At 42.6% G+C, this 14,317-nt stretch overlaps 1 protein-coding gene across 1 annotated transcript in view; it reads left to right on the top strand.

Annotated features, from left to right (window-relative positions):
* fndc1 (fibronectin type III domain containing 1) overlaps positions 1-14,317 on the top strand; it is a 355,166-nt gene that overhangs the window by 173,308 nt on the left and 167,541 nt on the right. The window contains exons 4-6 of the mRNA XM_043696167.1: positions 1,776-1,949; positions 2,223-2,315; positions 3,260-3,383. Of these exons, the coding sequence (XP_043552102.1) occupies positions 1,776-1,949; positions 2,223-2,315; positions 3,260-3,383 (391 nt within the window). The remainder of the gene's footprint in view (positions 1-1,775; positions 1,950-2,222; positions 2,316-3,259; positions 3,384-14,317) is intronic.

The raw sequence follows: 14,317 nt of genomic DNA, 5'->3' as shown, positions 1-14,317 counted from the left end.
AGTTGAAATGTTGGGCCACGGGGCGGTGTGGTTGATTGGTGCGGGTGTCCCGGAGATATTCCCTAAAGCGCTCTGCTAGGAGGTGCCGAGTCTCCCCAATATAGAGGAGACCGCATCGGGAGCAACGGATACAATAAATGATATAAGTGAATGTGCAGGTAGAACTTTGATGGATGTGGAAGGCTCCTTTAGGGCCTTGGATAGAGGTGAGGGAGGAGGTGTGGGCGCAGGTTTTACAGTTCCTGCGGTAGCAGGGGAAGGTGCCAGGATGGGAGGGTGGGTTGTAGGGGGGCGTGGACCTGACCAGGTAGTCACGGAGGAACGGTCTTTGCAGAAGGCGGAAAGGGGTAGGGAGGGAAATATATCCCTGGTGGTGGGGTCTTTTTGGAGGTGGCGGAAATGTCAGAGGATGACTTGGTTTATGCGAAGGTTGGTAGGGTGGAAGGTGAGCACCAGGGGCGTTCTGTCCTTGTTACGGTTGGAGGGGTGGGGTCTGAGGGCGGAGGTGCGGGATGTGGACAAGATGCATTGGAGGGCATCTTTAACCACGTGGGAAGGGAAATTGCAGTCTCTAAAGAAGGAGGCCATCTGGTGTGTTCTGTGGTGGAACTGGTCCTCCTGGCAGCAGATATGGCGGAGGCGGAGGAATTGGGAATATGGGATGGCATTTTTGGAAGAGGTGTAATCCAGGTAGCTGTGGGAGTCGGTGGGTTTGTAAAAAATGTCAGTGTCAAGTCGGTCATCATTAATGGAGATGGAGAGGTCCAGGAAGGGGTGGGAGGTGTCAGAGATGGTCCAGGTAAATTTAAGGTCAGGGTGGAATGTGTTGGTGAAGTTGATGAATTGCTCAACCTCCTCGCGGGAGCATGAGGTGGCGCAAATGCAGTCATCAATGTAGCGAAGGAAGAGGTGGGGAGTGGTGCCGGTGTAATTACGGAAGATCAACTGTTCTACGTAGCCAACAAAGAGACAGGCATAGCTGGGGCCTATACGTGTGCCCTTTGGTCTCAGCACTGTCCCCATGACTTGTCCAGACTTGTCCTACCTGCCTATCTCCTTCTCCACCTATCCACTCCACCCTTTCCTCCCTGACCTATCACCTTCATCCCCTCCCCCACTCACCTATTGTACTCTATGCTACTTTCTCCCCACCCCCATCCTCCTCTAGCTTATCTCTCCACGCTTCAGGCTCTCTGCCTTTATTCCTGATGAAGGGCTTTTGCCCGAAACGTCGATTTTGCTGCTCCTCGGATGCTGCACCACTGATCCAGAATCTAGTAAATGTTGCCAATACAAAACTATGTGGCATGTACTCTGTTCCTCAGTGAGCCCTGCTCACATTGCATTATCCTCACTGAAGTACTTTGATCTGTGGGCCACTGAAAATGCAAAATATAAAATCTTATCTGGTATTGAAATTCTTCACAATCTTACCCTTACCTTTCCCTCCAGCCCTTTAGCCTACCCCAAGGTCAATTTTCCTTACTCTAATCTTGGGTGTATCATCCTACCCCAGCAGCTACCTTGACCCTTTCCCTCGGGTATTCTATTTCTGATTATCTCTTCAGTTCCTTCCCTTTTTAGACAGCTTCAAAATTCATCTGTTTTCCTTTTATTTGTATCTTCTCCTTTGGCGTGGCATTCTTTTCCTTATCTTTGTGAAGCAACACAGGGCAGCGTATGAATCGAAAACAGCTATATTGATCCAAGTTTATAATTGCAGACTTAAGTACGCACTAGAAGGTAATTAATTCTAGGCATGTCTTTTACTTTAGAGGCGAGAGTATCAGAGACACGTCATCCTCGACAGGTGAGACCCTCTGATGATACAGTTTCACCACGACTGAGATCACCTCGTACCCCTCAAGCTAGAAGCTACCTACTTGGCAGGAGAAGAAAGTATGCACCGCATCCAAAAGAACAAAGGAGACATAAAGTACAAAAACTTGGTAGGCTCTTTAGCTACTGTACCAATATATGCAATACTGAAATTGTTTTGAAGATATTATGGAAATATTGCAATTGTTGAGGCAATTCAATTTTACATTTTGGTGTAAAAATTCATTCAGAGAGTTGTAAAATTAGTAAAGTGAATGTGCGCAGTAATCAATTAAGGTTTCTCAATTTTACAAGTAGATTTGTCATAATCAGAAGATACTGAAGAATGGAATGATTGCTTTGGAACTTTCTTTTCTTGTATTTTCATGCTTATCTTTCCACAGTTCCTGAATCAATGTTTGGGATATCTCCTCGGACAAGGAATATCCTAGGGCAGAGGGAACCTATTTACAGAACAAACCCGACAAAACATAAAGGTGGGTTTTGTCAGAATACCTCCTAAAACAAGTTAGCATCAGAAGCTTGACACTTCTCGCACTGGTTATATATTGGATATAAATACATAACTCTAAAAGTGATCATAAATTTATTGATAAGTAAATAACATAATATGCAAGGTAAATTACAAAAAAATGAGTTTCAAATTAAGAATGCTTAGAGCATGAAATCTTTTCGTAGTGAAATTTGTATGATTTGAATTTGTAGCAAATTCCTGTGCACGGTGTTGATGCCATCCACTGGACAGGATAGGTTAACTGAGGCAGAGCAATCAATCTTCAGAGAGAAACTATGTCAATGTTTCAAATAAATGATGTACAATCAGAACTGGAGCAATTGCAATTTGAGTTTTCAAGGAAATCTGAGTTTTGGTAATGGGTTTGGGGTCGGTGGTAGAAGAATGGTAAAAAGAAAATGGGTCTCGAGGAGGTTTCAGTGGAACAGTAGAACTAGTATTAGCACATAATGGCCTGCAAATTTGGAAGTGGGTGTTGTGATCTGAAGTTGTTAAATTTAGCAAACTAACTCAAAGATCAAATATTGTAAAGTACCTACTCAACAGACAAGATGCTGTTGATGTTTGCATTGACCATCACTGGACTGAGGATGACTCTCTGTAGCTGATTTTCCAGTCTAAACCTTTAATATGTGGAAAGTCCAGAGACAGCTGTTCCTTAGGTGCACTGACATCTGTGCTTATGTCATGAATATGTATATCTGTTGATTGAGACTTGGTGGAAGAGGTTCGAGAAGTATTCCCAATTTTATTTGTGATTCTGGAACTTTTTCAGGACTTAAATACTTATTCTCCTCTTTACATATATTTTGATTTTGAAATTCTAACTCCACTCTCAAAATTTTTAAAACTACTTTTGCTACAACAATTGTTAATTTTGGATGATCATCTCTCTTATTGTTTTAGAGGATAATGAATTGTATGAACCCAGAGACATAACAGTTCGCGTTATGAGTCCACAGTCTGTGCTTGTTATTTGGGTCGATCCTGCTCTTCCGAGGAATAAGAATCATGATGCTGGTTCAGAAAGGTATGCACTTCAACAATAAATTGCAGTCTGTACTGTGCATCATGCTTGTTTCCTATTTGGCTGCCTTTAATGAGCTATGTGCAAGGAATCAGCATCTGGCAATAAACTGTATACTGCACAAAATACAGCCGTTTATCCAAAGCCAATTAGAAAAGAAATTTCAGTTACCATTTTCTGTGTGTGTGTGTGTGTGTGTGTGTCCGTCTGTCCATCAGGATGATTGAAAGATACGTTCAAAGCCAAATTCCAGTAGGCCCACATCAGTTTGTTTTAAAGCCTACTTGACCTGAAGCTGAGCTCTGACTTTGTGCAATCCTTGCACCTTTTCAGTTTTACCCTCTTCTGTTTCACCATCTTCTGCAACTGCCTGAGTTCATATGTTCCTGAAACTCTCATCTGTGTATTCGTCACCTCCCAGCTATTCAAATGCTGGTTTGAAAAAAACAACATTCATGAGGTGAAGTGGTTGGCTGAAAAACGTAAGGGGCAGATGGCAGTCAAATCTGTTGTGGGATTGGAGCAGTCTAAAAAAGAAAAGCTGAGTTCATTCCTAAAAGATACTTGTGAACAAGTTGGTGTTTTCTTTCACCTTTGATTTCTCTTTTACTAATTCCATCTTTGTTCATTACATCCAGTTTCTCAAAGCCAAATTCCAGTAGGCCCACATCAGTTTGTTTTAAAGCCTACTTGACCTGAAGCTGAGCTCTGACTTTGTGCAATCCTTGCACCTTTTCAGTTTTACCCTCTTCTGTTTCACCATCTTCTGCAACTGCCTGAGTTCATATGGTCCTGAAACTCTCATCTGTGTATTCGTCACCTCCCAGCTATTCAAATGCTGGTTTGAAAAAAACAGCATTCATGAGGTGAAGTGGTTGGCTGAAAAACTTAAGGGGCAGATGGCAGTCAAATCTGTTGTGGGATTGGAGCAGTCTAAAAAAGAAAAGCTGAGTTCATTCCTAAAAGATACTTGTGAACAAGTTGGTGTTTTCTTTCACCTTTGATTTCTCTTTTACTAATTCCATCTTTGTTCATTACATCCAGTTTCAATTTATTAAATTGAATTCAAGTTGTCAAACTGCTTTGGTGGAATTTGAACTCATGTTTGCCTATTATAGTGCAGGCCACTAGATCACTAGTCTAGTTACATACCATTCGACTACCTTACATGTGATATTTTTGAGTAACTATAAATCTCTGCTGTCCCTATCCTTTATTTCAGCCAATTCTGATTTCTCATTAATTCTCTGCTAGTCAGCCTATCTTGCAAGCACAAAAGCAGTTCCATGTGTAATACACAGATTAATTGGAGAATGCAATGATCTTTTGTTTAACTAAAGAAACTAACTGGAGCCTGGAGTGCCTCTCTGTGATGTTTATGTTGCAAATAGAGACAGCTGAAGGTTTTCAATAACAGCACTGATTTCTACTGTTTCACTGAGATTGGATAAAGTATGCTTCTCAATGAGACATGTACATATACTGCCTCTGAGCCATTACTGCGGTGCCATGAAGCAGCAGCAGTAGAACAGGCAGTACAGAAAAATTAAACCATTTCTTGCTGTTTGCAAAAGAAATATCAAGACTTTCTAATGCCACAGTGAGGTAATGGGAAGTGCATTAAATTTTAAGAATTAAAAACTGCACAAGCCAACAGAGGTGAAATAATTCTTCAGACAGATTTCTTTCATTAGAACTGTCTATTTAAGACGCTTCAGTTGCATTGTTATCTCTGTGATCAAAGTTGTCTGAATATTTACAGAAATAAGTCAATGGTAGAGCCCTGGAGAGTGTTGTTGAACAGAGGGATTAAGTGATGCAGGTTTATCATTCATGAAAGCGGTATCACATGTAGACAAGGTGGTGAAGAAGGCATTTAACATGCTTGCCCTCATTGGTCAGAGCATAAAGTATAGCATTTGGGACATCATGTTGCGGCTGTACAAGAAATTGGTGAGACAAGTTTAAGAGTATTGCATACAATTCTGGTTGCAGTGTTGTAGAAAGGATATTATTAAACTAGAAACATTTGCAGAAAAAACATTTGCAGAGATGTTGCTGAGAATGGAGGGTTTCAATTATAAGGAGAAGTTGGATAAGCTGGACCTTTTTTCGCAGCTAGTCCAAGGCTGAAGGGTGACTTTACAGAGGTTTATAAAATCATAAGGGGCATAGACAAAGTGAATAGCAAAGGTATTTTCCCATGTTCAAAGCTAAGGGGCATATTTTTCAGGTGAGAGGAGAAAGGTTTGTAAGGGACCTGAGGGGCAATTTCTTTCACACACAGTGGTTTGATTGCAGAATGAACTGTGAGACAAAATGTTAGATAAAAGAAGCATGCATATGTCAGATATAGGCAGGATATATCAAGTGAATCCTGAGAAGAGTATAAAGACAGTAGGGGTATACTTAAGAGAGAAATCAGGAGGGCAAAAAGGGGACATGAGATAGCTTTGGCAAATACAGTTAAGGAGAATCCAAAGGGATTTTACAAATACATTAAGGACAAAAGAGTAACTAGGGAAAGAATAGGGCCGCTCAAAGACCAGCAAAACAGCTTTTGTGTGGAGCCGCAGGAGATGGAGCAGATACTAAACGAGTATTTTGCATCAGTATTTACTGTGGAAAAGGACATGGAAGATATAGAATGTAGAGAGCTAGATGGTGACATCTTGAAAAATGTCCATATTACAGAGGAGGAAGTGCTGGATGTCTTGAAACGCATAAAAGTGGATAATTCCCCAGGACCAGATCAGGTGTAGCTAAGAACTATATGGGAAGCTAGGGAAGTGGGCCTCTTACTGAGATATTTGGATCATCGATAGTCACAGGTGAGGTGCCGGAAGACTGGAGGTTGGCTAACGTGGTGCCACTGTTTAAGAAAAGTGGTAAGGACAAGCCAGGGAACGATAAACCAGTGAGCCAAACGTCGGTAGTGGGCAAGTTGTTGGAGGGAATCTTGAGGGACAGGGTGTACATGTATTTGGAAAGGCAAGGACTGATTAGGGATAGTCAACATGGCTTTGTGCGTGGGAAATCATGTCTCACAAACTTGATTGAGTTTTTTGAAGAAGTAACAAAGAGGATTGATGAGGGGAGAGTGGTAGGTGTGATCTATATGGACTTCAGTAAGGCGTTCAACAAGGTTCCCCATGGGAGACTGATTAGCAAGCTTAGATCTCATGTTGGGGAGAATGGGATTAATTATTTCTGCCATGAGCTAGTGACGCTATTTTACAGATGGAATTGTACTGGACAGCAAAGAAGGTTACCTCAGAATACAAGGGGATCTTGATCAGATGGGCCAATGGGCTGGGGAGTAGCAGATGGAGTTTAAATTAGAGAGATGTGAGAAGCTGCATTTTGGAAAGGCAAATCAGGGCTGATTTATACACGTAATGGTAAGATCCCGGGCAGTGTTGGTGAACAAAGAGACCTCTGAGTGCAGGTTCATAGTTCTTTGAAAGTGAAGTCACAGGTAAATAGGATAGTGAAGGCGGCATATTGGTCAGTGCATTGAGTTTCGGAATTAGGAGGTCATATAGTGGCTGTACAGGACATTGGTTAGGCCACTTTTGGAACTGTGTGCAATTCTGGTCGCCTTACTATCCGAAAGATGTTGTGACACTTGAAAGGGTTCAGAAACGTTTTACAAGGATGTTGCCAGGGTTGGAGGATTTGAGCTATAGGGAGAAGTTGAATAGGCTGGGGCTGTTTTCCCTGGAGTGTCGAAGGCTGAGGGGTGCCCTTATAGTGGGTGATAAAATCATGAGGGGCATAGATAGGATAAATAGACAAAGTCTTTCCCCTGGGGTTGGGGAGTCCAGAACTGGAGGGCATAGGTTTAGGGTGAGAGGGGAAAGATATAAAAGAGACCTAAGGGGCAACTTTTTCACTCAGAGAGTGTATGGAATGAGTTGCTAGAGGAAATGGTAGAGGCTGGTACAATTGCAACATTTTAAAGGCATCTGGATGGGTATATGAATAGGAAGGATTTGGGGGGATATAGGCCGGGTGCTGGCAGGTGGGACTAGATTGGGTTGGGATATCCGGTCGGCATGGATGAGTTGGACCAAAGGGTCAGTTTCCGCGCTGTACATCTCTACAACTCTATGCAGGTGCAGTCATAACATTGAAAAGGTATTTGGACAGGGATATGAATAGGAAAGAGCCAACATCTTTTTCCAAGGGTAGGGGAAGCTAAAACTAGAGGGCATTGAATGAACTACCAGAGGAAGTGGTAGAAGCAGGTACAATTAGAACATTTAAAAGACATTTGGTCAGGTACATGAATAGGAAAGGTTTCAAAGGATATGAACCAAATTCAGGCCAATGCGACTACTTCAGTTTGGGTTACCTAGTTGGCATGGAAGAATTGGACCAAAGGATCTGTTTCTGGGCTGTATGATTCTATGACTTGATGATTCTACTCTGTCAAAGTATTTTTGTGGCTGGTCTGTTTAAGTTTCAGGATCATTAGTAACACTAGAATATTGGTGGGAAAGGGACAGGCAGGCTGAAGTGATGCCTAGGGAATGTCCCCTGCAATCTGTAACACCTCCTGCAATCTGTCAGCTCTGTCCCCTGCAATCTGTAACATTTACATCCTCCCTCCCTCAATATCCAAGGGCCCAAACATATCTTCCAGGTGAAGTATCGCTTTAGCTGCACTTTAAGCAATCTAGTCTACTGCATTCACTGCTCACAATGTGGTCTCCTGTACACTGGGGAAACAAAGCATAGACTGGATGAATGCTTCTCAGAACTCCTATGTTCTGCCTGCAAAAATGATCCAGTGCTTCCAGTTGCCTTCCACTTCAACACACCACCCTCTTCCCTGTCCCAGGCTTGATGCAGTACTCCATCAAAGCTCAGCATTAGCTAGAAGAACAGCACCTCACTTTCTGCTGGGGAGCCTGCAGCCTCTGGACTCTATATCAAATTCAATAACTTTAGGGCTTGAACTCTCTTGGCCCCTACCTCCACACACCAGACCTTGGTATCACATAGTCTGCTATTACGGCAGCACGGTAGCACAGTGGTTCGCACTGCTGCCTCACAGCGCCAGAGACCGGGTTCAATTCTGGCCTCAGGTGACTGTCTGTGTGGAGTTTGCACATTCTCCCGTGTCTGTGTGGGTTTCCTCTGGGTGCTCCGGTTTCCTCCCACGGTCCAAAAATGTGCAGGTTAAGTGAATTGGCCATACTAAATTGCCCGTAGTATCAGGTGAAGGGGTAAATGTATGGGGGTGGGTTACTCTTCAGAGGGTCAGTGTGGGCCGAAGGGCCTGTTTCCACACTGTAAGTTATCTAATCTAATCTCATCTACATACAACCACTAACTATTACACACAACCACTATTAGCTACTAACAGTATCCATTAACACCTACACATCCTCCTAGCTAGATCATTTTCCACTCCCTTGTTCCAACTGTTCCAACTGTTCCAACTGTTCTTCTCTCTCTTTGGGCTCTATACCCACCTATCATTTATTCCTTTCTCCCCCCACCAACATATCTTCTTCATAAAAACTAACACTTTCCTAGCTACCATCAGTTATGAGGAAAGGTCACCGGACCCAAAATGCTTCTCTTCACAGATGCTGCCAGACCAACTGGGCTTTTCCAGCAATTTCTGTTTTTATTTCTAATTTACAGCCTCACAGTATAGAGGCACTGGTTGGGGTGAGTCAGCTACACTGGGCGGCTCATGTCATTCATGTTCCTGATACAAGACATCGAAAGCAAGCTCTGTACATTGCGTTTTTGTCATGGCATGCAGTTATCACTGGGCAGAGGGAATGTTTCCAGCATGCCTTGAGCTAGTTCATCCTTTGATTTCTCTTTCTTTTTCAACATTCCATGTTGTTGGCTAGCCAGCCCTGGTCCTTCCTTAATTGACTAATTCAACATCCAACCCACGGCCAGTCGCTGAGTGTAACATCTCAGCACTGAAATGTCTACTTTGTCTTTAGAACTGTAATTATCTTTCTGGGTCAGTTCACAATAGTTTGCTTCTCATTTTGCAAACAACCTGGTGTACAAAGTTCAAGATTCAATTCTCAACTTCAACTCTCAGTTCCAAAGCAAAAGAGAGAAAAATAAAAGGAACAAAGGGAAAACAAAGAAACAAAACAACCATTTTAAATGATCAGCCAGCCTTTGGGACCCGATATATTTTACATCATATCAGCATTAAAAATCTGTATCTTGAATTGGTATTTTTGTGAATTGCCATAGAATGATAGATGTCGACAGCACAGAAAAAGGCCCTTCAGTCCATTGATTCTCCGTTGGTCAAAAACAAGCGCCTAATCATTTCAATCCCATTTTCCAGTAAATGGCCTATAACTTTTTCTGCTTTGACATTGCAAATGCATACCTAAATATTTATTAAATGTTATGTGGGTTTCTGCATCTACCACCTTTACAGGCAGTGAGTTCCAGATTCCCATCACTTTCTAGGTGAAACATATTTTCTTCACATCTCCTCTAAACCCCCTGCTATTAGCTTCAATCTTTGTCTCCGCTAGTCATTGAACCTTCGCCTGCCTATCTATGCCTTCATAATTTAAAATCTCAATCAAGTCCCCACTAAGTCTTCCCTACTCCAAGGAAAACAACCCCAGTCTTTCTATTTTGTCTTTGGAACTAAAGTTCACTGACCCAGCAACATCTTGGTAAATCTTCTCAGCACTGTCTCCACTGCAATTACACCTCCCCCCACCCCCCAAATGTGGATTCCAGAATTACACAAACTACCCTTGTTGTGTCGAACCAACATTTGTACAGTTTTGACATTACTTCCCTGCTCTAAAAATCTATGCTTCAGCTGTAAAGGCAAGCCACCTTATCTAACAGTCCCACAACCTCAAGGGTCCTGTGGATATGTACACCAATATCCCTTTTTTGCATTGTATTAAAGGTTTAGATGGAGAGGAATTTCTTAAGTGCGTACAAGACAATTTTCTGATTCAGTATGTGGATGTACCTACGAGAGAGGTGCAAAACTTGACTTAGTCTTGGGAAATAAGGTAGGGCAGGTGACTGAGGTGTCAAAGGGGGAGCACTTTGGGGCCAGCGACCATAATTCTATTTGTTTTAAAATTGTGATGGAAAAGGATAAAGCAGATCTAAAAGTTGAAGTTCTAAATTGGAAAAAGACCAATTTTGATGTTATTGGGCAAGAATTTTTGAGAGCTGATTGGAGGCAGATGTTCACAGGGAAAGGGACGGCTGGAAAATGGGAAACCTTCAGAAATGACATAACAAGAATTCAGAGAAAGTATATTCCTGTCAGGGTGAAAGGGAAGGTTGCTAGGTATAGGGAATGCTGGATGACTAAAGAAATTTGAGGGTTTGGTTAAGAAAAAGAAGGAAGCATATGTAAGGTATAGACAGGATAGATCGAGTGAATCCTTAGAAGAGTATAAAGGAAGTAGGAGTATACTTAAGAGGGAAATCAGGAGGGCAAAACGGGGACATGAGATAGCTTTGGAAAATAGAATTAAGGAGAATCCAAAGGGTTTTTACAAATATATTAAGGACAAAAGGGTAACTAGGGAGAGAATAGGGCCCCTCAATGATCAGCAAGGCAGCTTTTGTGTGGAGCCACAGAAAATGGGGGAGATACTAAATGAATATTTTGCATCAGTATTTACTGTGGAAAAGGATATGGAAGATATAGACTGTAGGGAAATAGATGGTGACATCTATTGATGAGGGGAGAGTGGTAGGTGTGATCTATATGGACTTCAGTAAGGCGTTCAACAAGGTTCCTCATGGGAGACTGGTGAGCAAGGTTATATGATCATGGAATACAGGGAGAACTAGCCATTTGGATATAGAACTGGTTCAAAGGTAGAAGACAGAGGGTGGTGGTGGAGGGTTGTTTTTCAAACTGGAGGCCTGTGACCAATGGATTGCCACAAGGATCGGTGCTGAGTCCTGTACTTTTCATCATTTATATAAACGATTTGGATATCAGCATAAGAGCTAGAGTTAGTAAGTTTGCAGATGACACCAAAATTGGAGGTGTAGTGGACAGCGAAGCAAGTCATCTTATATTGCAATGGGATCTTGATCAGATGGGCCAATGGGCTGAGCAGTGACAGATGGAGTTCAATCTTAATAAATGTGAGATGCTGCATTTTGGGAAAGCAAATCTTAGCAGGACTTATACACTAAATGGTAAGGTCCTAGGGAGTGTTGCTGTACAAAGAGACCTTGGAGTTCAGATTCATAACTCCTTGAAAATAGAGTTGCAAGTAGATCGGATAGTGAAGAAGGCATTTGGTATGCTTCCCTTTTTTGGTCAGAGTACTGAGTACAGAAGTTGGGAGGTTATGTTGCGGCTATACAGGACATTGGTTAGGCCACTTTTGGAACTGTGTGCAATTCTGGTCGCCTTACTATCCGAAAGATGTTGTGACACTTGAAAGGGTTCAGAAACGTTTTACAAGGATGTTGCCAGGGTTGGAGGATTTGAGCTATAGGGAGAAGTTGAATAGGCTGGGGCTGTTTTCCCTGGAGTGTCGAAGGCTGAGGGGTGCCCTTATAGTGGGTGATAAAATCATGAGGGGCATAGGGTATGGATAGGGTAAATAGGCAAAGTATTTTCCCTGGCGTCAGGGAGTCCAGAACTGGAGGACATAGGTTTAGGATGAGAGGGGAAAGATATAAAAGAGACCTAAGGCGCCACCTTTTCATGCAGTGGGTGGCACATGTATGGAATGAGCTGCCAGAGGAAGTGGTGGAGGCTGGTACAATTGCAACATTTAAGAGACATTTGGATGGGTATATGAATAGGAAGGGTTTGGAGGGATATGGGCCGGGTGCTGGCAGGTGGGACTAGATTGGGTTGGGATATCCGGTCGGCATGGACGAGTTGGACCAAAGGGTCTGTTTCCATGCTGTACATCTCTATAACTCTATGACTCCAAGAGACTTGAAGCTTAAATGGCGCCAGTCCTATCTAGGAAAGAAGAACATCCAGGGAGAGTGGACTCTATGGACGAAGGCTCATTTCCAAAGGTTATGATGGTTTCCATTGGAGGGAGGAGCTATGAACCTGTACTCCAAGGTCTCTTTGTTCAGCAACACTCCCTAGGACCTTACCATTAAGTTTATAAGTCCTGCGAAGATTTGCTTTCCCAAAATGCAGCATCTCGCATTTATCTGAATTAAACTCCATCTGTTACTTCTCAGCCCATTAGCCCATCTGGTCCAAATCCTGTCATAATTTGAGGTAACCCTCTTCACTGCCCACTACACCTCCAGTTTTGGTGTCATCTGCAAACTTACTAGCTGTACCTCTTATGCTCGCATCCAAATCATTTATGTAAATGACAAAATCTAGTGGGGAGAAGAGAGGTTCTGTTTGGGCCCACCCAGCTCCCCCACAGTGAGACATCTTGCTGGTAGGTGGGGGCCAGTCGACCATTACCAATTTTTTTTACACTTTCCCCAGTCTCACTCAGCCCAAGGATTTTTTTATTTAATCTGACCGTATTCTTAACAAATCCATTCTGACTCTCCTGGATTAATCAGTCACTTTCGAAATGGTTATCTGATCTCTTTCCCACCCTGGAAATATATTGGCAGCCAGTCCCCACTCTTATTATTTCTACCGTGCATCATTCAACACAAGGGGAATAATTATTGTCTGTTGTCTCTGTCTGTCTGATCCAGGAACTTCACTGTTCTACAGGTTAATGATCACTACTGGCCACAAATGAGAATTGCAACCAATTGCAAAAATGCTCAGAATCTGTCAGGGTTAATGAAGCAACTCATGTGAGCAAACAGACTCTGTCTGTACTCTCTACACTCAGATTGATGCACTCTTAGATTGAGAAAGGAAACAACTGATTCTATATAATAAAGAAAAGTGTTCAGACCTTTGTGAATGTGTCGTTACATTTTATTAGAGATTGAACAGTATTTCACAAAAAGAAGTGAGAATGAGTTTAAAAGGGATGAAATACAGAAGGTGCTAATGTCATGTAAGATTAGGAAACTCAGGACCTCTGAGTACTTGGAGGCTTGGGTTTAATTTAACCTTTCATAGACCTGAGATGTTAATCCTCCCTCCCATCTCTACAGAAGCTGTCAGACCTCCTGAGTATTTGCAGCAGCTTCTGTGATTATTGGAGATTCCACTGTAATCAGTGTCACAGTTTTGAGTATTAAAGGAATTCCTGTGCAGGAATCGCTTCTGAAGTATGACATATGAAATAAAAGAGAGAAGAATTTCAGGAATTCAGAGAATCTCAGTTTACTTTCACCATCAAAAACAGGAATTGCTGGAAAAGCTCAGCAGTCCTGCAGTATCTGCGGAGAGAAATCAGAGGCAATGTTCCAGTCCAGTAACCGTTCATCAGAACTGATCATGTCTTCTGTGATTGTCCAATAAACACAGGTCCAGCCATTTGTTTCATTCAATTTTATGTCCAAAATCTAATGAAAATAATGCACACGTGTCTGGTTGTTGCTCCCCAGATCACATTAATATAAAGCTCAAGCACTTTGAAAGTATCCAATTATTTTTTGCCTTGCATGCTAAATCCCATACCAAATATTTCTTGTGACACCGATATCATTATGTGTTCAAATATTTTAACAGTTATTCCTTATGCTCAAAACAGTTATTCCTTATGCCACTTGTGGGCGGCACGGTGGTTAGTGGGCGGCACGGTGGCATGTGGGCAGCACGGTGTCACAGTGGTTAGCACTGCTGCCTCACAGCGCCTAGCACTGCTGCCTCACAGCGCCAGAGACCCGGGTTCAATTCCCGACTCAGGCGACTGACTGTGTGGAGTTTGCACATTCTCCCCGTGTCTGCGTGGGTTTCTTCCGGGTGCTCCGGTTTCCTCCCACAGTCCAAAGATGTGCAGGTCAGGTGAATTGGCCATGCTAAATTGCCCGTAGTGTTAGGT

Source organism: Chiloscyllium plagiosum, chromosome 9, assembly GCF_004010195.1.
Source record: "Chiloscyllium plagiosum isolate BGI_BamShark_2017 chromosome 9, ASM401019v2, whole genome shotgun sequence".
Lineage (NCBI taxonomy): Eukaryota > Metazoa > Chordata > Chondrichthyes > Orectolobiformes > Hemiscylliidae > Chiloscyllium > Chiloscyllium plagiosum.
The sequence above is the reverse complement of the archived record's forward strand: the minus strand, read 5'-3'. Positions and strand labels throughout refer to the sequence as shown.